The following is a 9,804-nucleotide window of genomic DNA, read 5'->3' on the forward strand; positions in this document are numbered from 1 at the left end:
CGAAAATAGAGCTGACATGGATTTTGAACATGTTCAAAATTTCGCTATCGTCGTAAGGTTTTATTTGCCCCCATAGCAGAGTTCATTACGGCAATTTTTGTCTACTGATGAGGTTATAGATTTATGATTTTTTAGTATGTTGTGATGGTTTCAGTTTTACCTGATATTGTCGATATTGACGAAAAGGGGAAATATATCAGTCGCAACTGCCACAGTCGCAACCAGAGAACAGCGCGTCACGCACAGGTGATGCAGACAATAGTTTGATCGCTTCATGCACGTGAGTTTATAATTAGATCAAATCTCAGCTCTCGTCGGTCTTGGCACTCTTGGGTCAGTTTACCATAATCGTAATAACCATGGGGACAACTCGAACATAAAGGCCGGCTCTATGAGTCGGAAATATATATGATATAATGTTTATCATTTGATTTTTGTATGATGGCATCTTTTTGTTGATAGCATATCATGATATGATCTTCGAAAGAGCCTGACACGTAGAGCCGGCAAGCAGGCCGAGATAACCATACCAGTACTCACGCTTGATTTGAACTTTTGCTTGTAATATTGTTGTCATGGTCTTTTTTAATTTATTTTTACAGTTAAAGATATTATAGGAAGGTATTTAACAGCTACGTCCACATGTTTGTTGGTTAAAGAAGCACAAAAGCGGTCAGACGGCTATACAGAAGAGACACAAGTGAAAAATCGTGCGACGCTGGAAAAATTTTGAACACCATCCGATGCGTTGCGATGGCTTGCGATGCTTACGATTTTGTTGCGATGTACTGCGCTCATCGTACGATATGCGGAATAGTCCATCGCAAGGAATCGTACGCGCTTTGTGACCGGGGCTTAAAGTAGAAAGTACGATATATTCATTACAGGTACTGTACATGTGTGCCTACATTAGCACGTATATAGGAAAGACGCCACGCAGAGTTCATGCTTCACGTTTCTTTAATCTTATTGCTTGACCTCATTTCGCAATCTTAAATAGCAGCAAAGCTAACGAAAGCCGGCTGGTGGCGTTACTACATACACCAGTCTAGTTTCATTCTGTAGATTTACTTCATACCGATAAGTTGATTTTCGGCAGTTCAGAAGTTCACTAATAAAGTGTTTTAGTTTCATTTACATCATGCGTTGCTATTTATAGTCTGAACAAGTGAATCTACACCAGAGATCGCCCCTCTACTTAAAGTTTGAATATTTCTTTACTGTAATAACTATTGCACAGCGGTGGTAACATAAGCGTTCAAACAGGCTCGTTGGAAACCGAATATCAATTTTCTGCTGTCTACGGGTCCTTCTTGCAGATGAAGGCCTTCTTCTGACATATTGTGTGCATGTGTGTAAGACCATCGCGCCTCTGTATACCTGTGGTTTGGTGCTACCAGTTTCATATGTTAGGACTTTCTACGAACTAAACATTAAAGATTAAGTGTGTGAACAGGCTATTGCTGGTCATTGTTATTATAGCAGGGCACGTGGTTGCCCACGGCAGACCTTACTTCTTACTTCCTTAGCTCTCAGATAATTTTCGTTACAATACTGTTAAACTACTGTACAGCGAGATAATATGTATAACATTCCAAGCAAGCTCGTTGAAAACGAGCTCGTTTTGCCGTCTACGGGTCCTTCTTGCAGATGAAGGCCTTTTTCTGCCCACAGCCGGTGACGGCCCACTTGTAACCGCTCTCCTTCCGGGCGTACACGCACGCCTGGTCGTCATTGTCGGCAGGGTTCCCCCAGTCGGTGAAGTCTCCCACGCCGAGCGCATCCCCGTTAGACCAGGCCCAGGTACGGGAGGTGTTTTCGTCGGTCAGGCCGACCCAGAAACTCTTCAGAGGCTGCCTAAAAACGGATGAAAACATCGTTATTGTAACACTTACTCTAAACAATCTTCGGCCGGGTTCCCCCAGAAGGTGAAGTCTTCAGCGTCCAGGGCATCTCCGTTAGACCAGGCCCAGGTACGGGGCGTGTTCTCGTCGGTCAGGCTGACCCAGAAACTTTTCAAAGGCTGCCTGGAACATGTGTTAGACATTTGATTAGTATAGTATACTCTCGAACACATTGTCGACAGGGTCGCCCCCACCGAGCGCGTGTCCGTTAGACCAGGCCCAGGTACGAGAGGTGTTTTCGTCGGTAAGGCCAACCCAGAAACTCTTCAGAGTATAGAACACGTGGATTGAAAAGCAGATATTCTAGCATATTCATATACATGGACTGAGCCGTTGTCGCCCGGTTAACTCTGTAATATCTTCAACCCCGAGCGCGTCTCCGTTAACGTTAGACCAGGCCAAGCTCCGAAACGTGTTCTTGTCGGTACGGCCGACCAAGAAACGTTTTAGAGGCTGCCTGAAAGACATTGGATCGAAACGTGATTTTACTGATGGTAGCTTACACCATAAACAATTTTAGGGCGGGTTCCCTCAGTCGTTGAATTCACCATAGACCATACATTGGACCAAGATCTGTTCTGGTCGGTAAGGCCGACACAGAAACTCTTCAGAGAAAACTGAAAACTGTATGAAGAAAAACGTCTTAAAAGCCAAACCACCTACTTGCTCAGCAGCTGCTTCAGACGGAACACCTCGGTGGGGTTCCTCATCATGTACAGCTGCGCCCCCTGGCGGCTGCAGAAGCGCACTGCTTCCGGGTAGCTGCCCCCAGGGAAAAACCCGTAACACTTCCCGTCAAACCCCTTGTACCGGCCGGGACACGCTGAGGACAGGGGGGCAGAGTAGTGTATTATAATTTTGAAGTACTATTCAATCGATTATTGATTGGTTATTTAATCGATCATTTGGGTAATAGATGGAGGAGGAACGGAAATTGGTAAGTACAAGTAAATTTATTGATTGATCGCTTCATTCATCTATGTATTGATATCATCTATATTGATTATTACAGTTATGAGAATCGCAACGACACGATTGATTGATTGATTGATCAAAGACAGATTAGCTGGTGGACAATGATAATTACAAAACTTTGGTGATCTTAAAATAACATGTTTAAGCCTTTACTGTAACTGAACATATTTTGTATCATAATTGATTAATCGTTAGTAAAAAAAAAGAAGAAATAATACGCAAGACGCTCTTCTTTTTAACCAAGTTCTTTAGATTTAGAGAAAATTTGTCTGGAGAGTTTTAATGACTCACCTACTGCATCTGCGCCTGTCAGAAGCCCTGGAGATAGACAAAAATAGTTTGAAAAGCTGTTTTAGTGTCCAATCCGTCTTATTCAGTGTCGAATTATAATTTAAAACTTATTCCGTCATCACAAAAGCTATGAATGGTTGATGTTCTGAAATGTACGGACAAAATGTTTAGGATGATATCAAAGTTCTAACAATTTATAGTACCAACTTCTATGCATGCTTTAAGTTGCGAGACTTACCAGTATTAGGTTCGAGATCTAGAAGTGATGCACACCCCAAACCTTGCATTGTAATGTTATCTGTGTGCCATTATATACCAGCAATAAAGGTGAAATATATAGTGAAACTAGTTTACCTAACATCGCCAAGACGCCCAGTCCGAGAAATGTCCGCCCCATGTCGACGTGGTGTCGTATCAATTTTATGGTTATCCTAGAATTGAAACAAACTTCTTCAGACAAGGCGACTTCCACAGTCTGAAAAATCACAACGACAAGAACTTACCGTTAGCGTTTCTTATTTAACCTGTTCATTTATGTACAACATTCCATCTTTTTTTTCGTTTGTCTACATTGCAAATGGCATAAACTTCACATTTTGCACAATTCCAAAATACAATTTAAGATTTAGACGGTCCAAAGTTTTACCAACTAATTTCAAGAAGGTCGAAACACAGAGTGGCAGATACACACAGATGATTCTAGTAGCCGTGCCAAAACGTTGACTGAACTCGCTTGAGGTGAACGTATCTTCCCAGGGACGGGAGATCGCTATAGTCCCAACCAATCTGAAGTCATGCATGTTTAATACAAACCAAAAAGCTCCGGCATTGTACTAGAGTTCACAACACGTTGCTACAACCACTGGTCTGTAACAGAACATCCTACAGCACGCCACAACGCGGTAATGTCAGCATAGGTCTCCATGAATTATAAATGGGAATCACTTACAAAGGAGTAACAAGCTTGTTACTGTATGCACGACACTTCATCTTTTTTCTTCGCAACTTCACATTTTGTACCATTTTTAGATTGCAATATGAGATTTAGGCGGTCCAAACTTTAGTCAAGTTATTTCAAGAAGGTGGCAGATAAATTTACACACGATACTACTTGCCATGCCAAAAACTTGACTGGAATCGCTTGAGTCGAACTTAACTTCCCGGGTTGTATACAGGAACGTAATATCGCTTTATTCCCAACCGATTTGAAGTCATGCATGTTTAATACATGTACAAGCCAAAAAGCTTCAGCTATACTAGAGTTCAGAACACGTTCCTGTAAAGCCACCGGTCTGTAAGGACACCCTACAGCACGACACAATGTAATGTCAGCATGGGTCAACATGAATTATAAATAAGAATCACTTACAAAAGAGTAACAGGTACCGGTGTAACGCGGCAGAAGATCGGCATGAATAATTAAACAGGAGTATCATTTACAAATGGATAAACGGTCCGACGTTTGGGTCAACGAGTCTAACAGGGCTGTAATTTTGCCTGGCTATGCTTTGAAGTATTTACATTAATCGGTACGATAATGAATAAGACTCCTACTTATTTGTACACAATAAGTGCCAATTTTGAGCGGCGAATTATTCAATTTGAGATCTATTGTTAGGTACAAAATTTAAAGAATGTACTTTTAGAGATCGAGTTATTTCTAAAGTAATATTATAACCAGTAATAGATAGAACTGGTCTTTATCTACAGTAAGTAGAACTTCTTCACATACATTTTTACAATAGACAATACTGTAAACTAAACGGGTGTTGGAAAAAATCAAGAAACAGCAAATATGTGGAAATAGTTTCTGGTTAGCATGACTGAAGGTCGACTATAGGGGTAAATCATCAGGCAGAACATTGGTATATCGTAAGTATCGCAGGTAAGATGGATCTGTACTTGTGAACAGGTAAAAACTGGCAATTTTCCATAATGTAATCTACCAAACAGATGAAAGGTAAAAACTGGCTTTCGTCTTATGAAAGGCTTCAAACGCAGATGTTTGTTGCAACGACAGCTTGTCTACGTCGCTTGCGTTTATCCCAAGGCCTAGTAAAACAATTCAACATACATTTTGTAGTTTTCCTCGGCACACAACCTTCATTTTTCTCTGCAGTTTTTCTCTACCTTCTTTTTGCTTTATCAGAAAGATTCAAAGGTAGAGAAAAATGGTATATAAAAGTGCGGCCCGGAACTTGCCCCTGTTCTAGCCAAACTATTCCAAATCTCTCTTGACTCACAGACAGTTCCCTCCGACTGGAAAGCTGCCCAGGTGATAGCTGTTCCTAAAAAGGGAAACAAGAAAGATCCTTCCAACTATAGGCCCATATCCTTATTGCCGATAATATCCAAAGTTATGGAAAGTATTATTTGCGACCACATCCGTAAACACCTCGATAGACACCAGCTTCTTTGTGACAGCCAGTATGGATTTCGAGAGAAGAGATCAACAATTGACATGCTTTCATATATTACTCAGTGGTGGAACAATGCTCTTGACACTCAGAAAGAAATTCGAGTCATTGCCCTGGATATTAAGAAAGCGTTTGATCGTGTTTGGCACCGCGGTCTACTGTCCAAGCTGATCTCCTTTGGTATCCACGGGGATCTGTACGGTTGGATCTCATCCTTCCTAGCCGACAGATGCCAATCAGTAGTACTGGATGGTTTTACCTCCTCATCAATTCCAATAAGTGCCGGAGTCCCCCAGGGGAGTGTCTTGGGACCCCTTCTGTTCCTGATCTTTATAGATGATCTTGAACAACACTTAGTCAATGACCTCCACCTATTCGCAGATGATTCAACACTACATGTGGTGATTAAAAGCCCTGGCCTAAGAAACACTTGTGCTTTGAGCTTACAACAGGATCTTGACTCGATAGAAAAGTGGGCCTCCGACTGGTGCATAACATTCAATGCAGGTAAAACTGAGGAGATGATCATAAGTAGGAAACGGGACCAGACTCATCCTCCGCTGTTTTTCATGAATGAAGAACTGAAGCCTATTCAGAGCATAACTTTGCTTGGTGCCACTATCACCAATACTCTAACCTGGACCCCATTCATCAAAAGCCTTGCCACAAAAACCGCAAGAAGGCTGTTTATCCTAGGACGCACCAGGGACCTTCTCCCTCTCCAAGCCCGGATAACAGTATACAAGGCATATATCCGCCCTCTAATGGAATATGCGTCCCCCATATGGAGTGGCGCTGGCACAACAGCTTTAAAGATGCTAGATAGACTTCAGAGCAAAGCTCTTCGTCAACTTCAGATTAGGGTCGACCCACAGAATGCCGGCATCTTCCCCTTGGACCACAGGAGGAAAGTAGCCAGTCTCTGCACCTTCTACCGGCACATCTTCCTACAACCTTCCCAGGAACTTTCAGGAATCATGCCGACACGCGCAACCGGGACACGAGTAACCAGATCATCCACAAGAGCTCACCCTTACCTTGTTAAAGTACCGAGATCAAATACCCAACTTCACCTATCATCTTATGTACCACGAACTAGTAGACTCTGGAATTCACTTCCAGCATCAGTGTTTCCAGCAAGACCCGACATGAACATTTTCAAGACAGCTGTTAACAAATTTCTTTTGAACTATAATTCTCAGAGCTAGCTTCATTGCATATGTATATAATTGTATATTTGAGTTGATGTAGACGCTTTTGGGATGTACATATGAGCTAATGTAAAAGTTTTTGGATCACAATAATGTGCTTAATGTTCGAGGCTACTGTAATGTAAATGTGACGTATGACTGCTTTACTTTGTATCGTATGGGCCGTATATCATCAGCATGATGTAAATATTCAGGTCCTTTTGTACTGATTAAAAAAAAAAAAAAAAAAAAAAAAAAAGTCTGTATACGGAGTAAAATTGTTTTGAGCAGAGTTTGCCAATAGACAAAATGCTGAAGTTAAGAAATATCAGACGGAAAAACCTACCTATCAATGCCAACCAAGTCACCTCCTTGGACCCGGACTATTGAAGGCCTTAGACAGGAGTGACGAGAGGACAGAAATGTCACGACGTAAATGGTTCGTTACGCAACCAGAGACATTCAACAGCCAATCAGGCAACAGGACAATGTAACCTGATACCTTTAATTACACCTTGAAGTCGTGTAGACGAGAACCTACTGCGCAGACTCAAGACGACCAAGCCTTTTTCCACCAAAGGTTTCTCAAGCAAGAGGGCTGCCAAGAAATCGACTTCTATTCAAAGTTAGTGTTCCCTTGAGGGGGTGCTTGATAGTTTTCTGAAAACCAGAACTTTGACTCTAGGTTGTTCACCTTTAGATTTACGATGATAATTGTGGAAGACAATTCCATTGTTGGAGACACGCGAGCGTATCTCCCATTCACCTCCAGCTGTGTGGTTTGCATTAACTCGATTGAAGATACAGGACCTGAAAAGATTTTAGTACAATGGACGTTTTAGTAAAGCTATCTATCAGACTGTGTGTCTGTAGAAAACACTTATGGCATATTACGATTTTTGTGGTAAACAATAAACAAAGAAAGAAAGAAACTAATCTTACCATTATGGTCAATCATGTTGACAAAAATATGGCCACTCCAAGGACAGTATTGGCAATGCCATCCGAATGGTTGAGCTCAGTTCCATATTTCTGGTTGATATGTTATCGGCATCTCTGCACACGAATGACTCTATTCATTTTCCACTGGTTGAAGATATGACATCTCGAGGACATAGCGGCTTGTCCATTCTTCATACACGTGTCACTTCAAGGCTGAAATGTTCGAAACTGATACACAAGATCTCGCTTCGCTGTACTATAAGAAAGTTCCAAAAATATTTCATCTTGCTCCCCTCCATTGCTGAAATCTATTTTATTTGTCACCAATGTACACGAATGGCTCTGTTGTTGTCCGTTATTTCCAACAACATGACACCTCAATGCCATCATGGCTTGTTCATTTAACTCCATTTGACCTGCACCAGGTACAATACCATGCGGGCACTAGGCAGATAACTAGCTAAAGTTGTGACTACATACATTTACATGTACAGTACAAAAATGATCAAGCGTAAAAACTGTCAAATAACAATGGCAGCAAGTAACATTTTATATAGTATATGTAACTTCAAGACCAATGTTGCCCGCAAAGAGACTGTTTTAGTTGGATTTCAAGAAAATTCAGCCACCTTGCTCTTCATAATTCAATAGTCTTTTTGGTACCATTTCGTACCAGTTGTGCATATCGGGTGTGTCTTTGTAGGTGTTACTTTCGCAAAGACGAATATTTACGCATCATTGTTTGCTGTTTTCTTTCATTTAACTCTCTGAATACCCTCTGAAATGTCTTTTGTCGGCAGAACCAATGAACCTGCTGAAGGCGTGACTCACCAGTTTTGAACAGTAGGCATAACCTAACGTACTGTTAGGTTTGATCTACTCACACTTGGATACATCCCTCCACTTTTCTAAAAGAGTGGACACCGACGTGTCAGTTAAGATACCGAAAAACCATGTCTGAAGACTTTTGGTATCTAAAGCACATAGGCTTTGAGTTTTACCAAACTCCTTCCCACATACACGTCTAGGTGTATCAGGACTGTGCCCATCTCCGTTCCTGTAGTGACGCCCTTGGGCCACACATGCGACCACAGTAGGGGATTAGACCGTTAACGTTGGCTTTCTTCAAACTCAGCAGCGTCTTGCATTTTCAGTAAAATTTGTTAGTCTCTAACATAAAAGACCCACTACGCTGCCTATAGTGATAGTGGAAGTTTGACCAGGGGGAGGGGGTGTTCTCGCGGACTGACAATTATTCCAATTGTCGTCGAATTCTACGATACATATCCCCGTAGGAAGGCCTGTTGGAAGCTAAAGCTTTGCAGACGTACGATGCCCTCTAGTCACCTTTCCTTTTCGCTGAATCAAGTAATTTTGTGGTCAGTCATAACGGTTGGGCTGGCTTGTACATAAATTATTCAGTGCCTGTCTGTCTGCACGCGTCAGAAGGGTTGCCTAGCAATGGAACTGTCTTGGAAGTTAGAACGCATGACTGTCACCTTTGACCTTCCAGCCTGGCCCGGATGATAGGTGTGACAACTTTATTAAAAATGTACAGACTTGCGGGTGTTTTAACACAGTAAAGATTCTCCCTTTTGCCAATTAAAGATAGTTCACCTTTATTCGCGGGGAAACCTATATCCGTTGTATTTAAATACAGGCTACTTAGGGGTATCAAGTTGACGGTCGGTAATATATATTATCATATAGCCAGGCGCCGCGGACCAATCAGAAGGCCCCGTTCCACGTTGGTTATGACGCCGTAACACGTAGATTCAGGCCAGGCAGGTGAGTATGCTTTGTACAGTGTGCAGTCCATGTTAGAGTTAATCCAAACATTATTACTGTTCACATTCCTTCAAATTTATTGAATATGTACAACTATAACTTAGGATTGAATACCAACACACTTGTCCCAGCAGAAGGGAATTTGTCATTATGCCAAGCCTTGGAAGTCTTGAATAAAGGATGTATGTATTATAAAGGAATCATTGTTGTTGCTTAAATGGGTCAGTTTGTGTAGGCTATATGATAATAACGTTAATGCCCCGCCTTATCCTCGGTGTATATGGTGAGATAATCCCT

At 41.7% G+C, this 9,804-nt stretch overlaps 2 protein-coding genes across 2 annotated transcripts in view; both read right to left on the bottom strand.

Annotated features, from left to right (window-relative positions):
* Window positions 1-1,626: 1,626 nt before the first annotated feature.
* Window positions 1,627-3,643, bottom strand: LOC118408361 (struthiocalcin-2-like). The gene is made up of 4 exons (XM_035809125.1): window positions 3,525-3,643; window positions 3,171-3,197; window positions 2,568-2,727; window positions 1,627-1,857 (listed from the first exon to the last, which is right to left on the bottom strand). The coding sequence occupies exons 1-4, from the start codon at window positions 3,565-3,567 to the stop codon at window positions 1,632-1,634; spliced, it is 456 nt and encodes a 151-aa protein (XP_035665018.1). The 5' UTR covers window positions 3,568-3,643; the 3' UTR covers window positions 1,627-1,631.
* A 2,762-nt stretch (window positions 3,644-6,405) lies between these two features.
* LOC118408363 (galactosylceramide sulfotransferase-like) overlaps window positions 6,406-9,804 on the bottom strand; it is a 5,650-nt gene continuing 2,251 nt past the window's right edge. Inside the window, exon 3 of the mRNA XM_035809127.1 lies at window positions 6,406-6,534. Within this exon, the coding sequence (XP_035665020.1) occupies window positions 6,406-6,534 (129 nt within the window). The remainder of the gene's footprint in view (window positions 6,535-9,804) is intronic.

Source organism: Branchiostoma floridae, unplaced genomic scaffold (genome assembly GCF_000003815.2).
Source record: "Branchiostoma floridae strain S238N-H82 unplaced genomic scaffold, Bfl_VNyyK Sc7u5tJ_1578, whole genome shotgun sequence".
Classification (NCBI taxonomy): Eukaryota; Metazoa; Chordata; class Leptocardii; order Amphioxiformes; family Branchiostomatidae; genus Branchiostoma; species Branchiostoma floridae.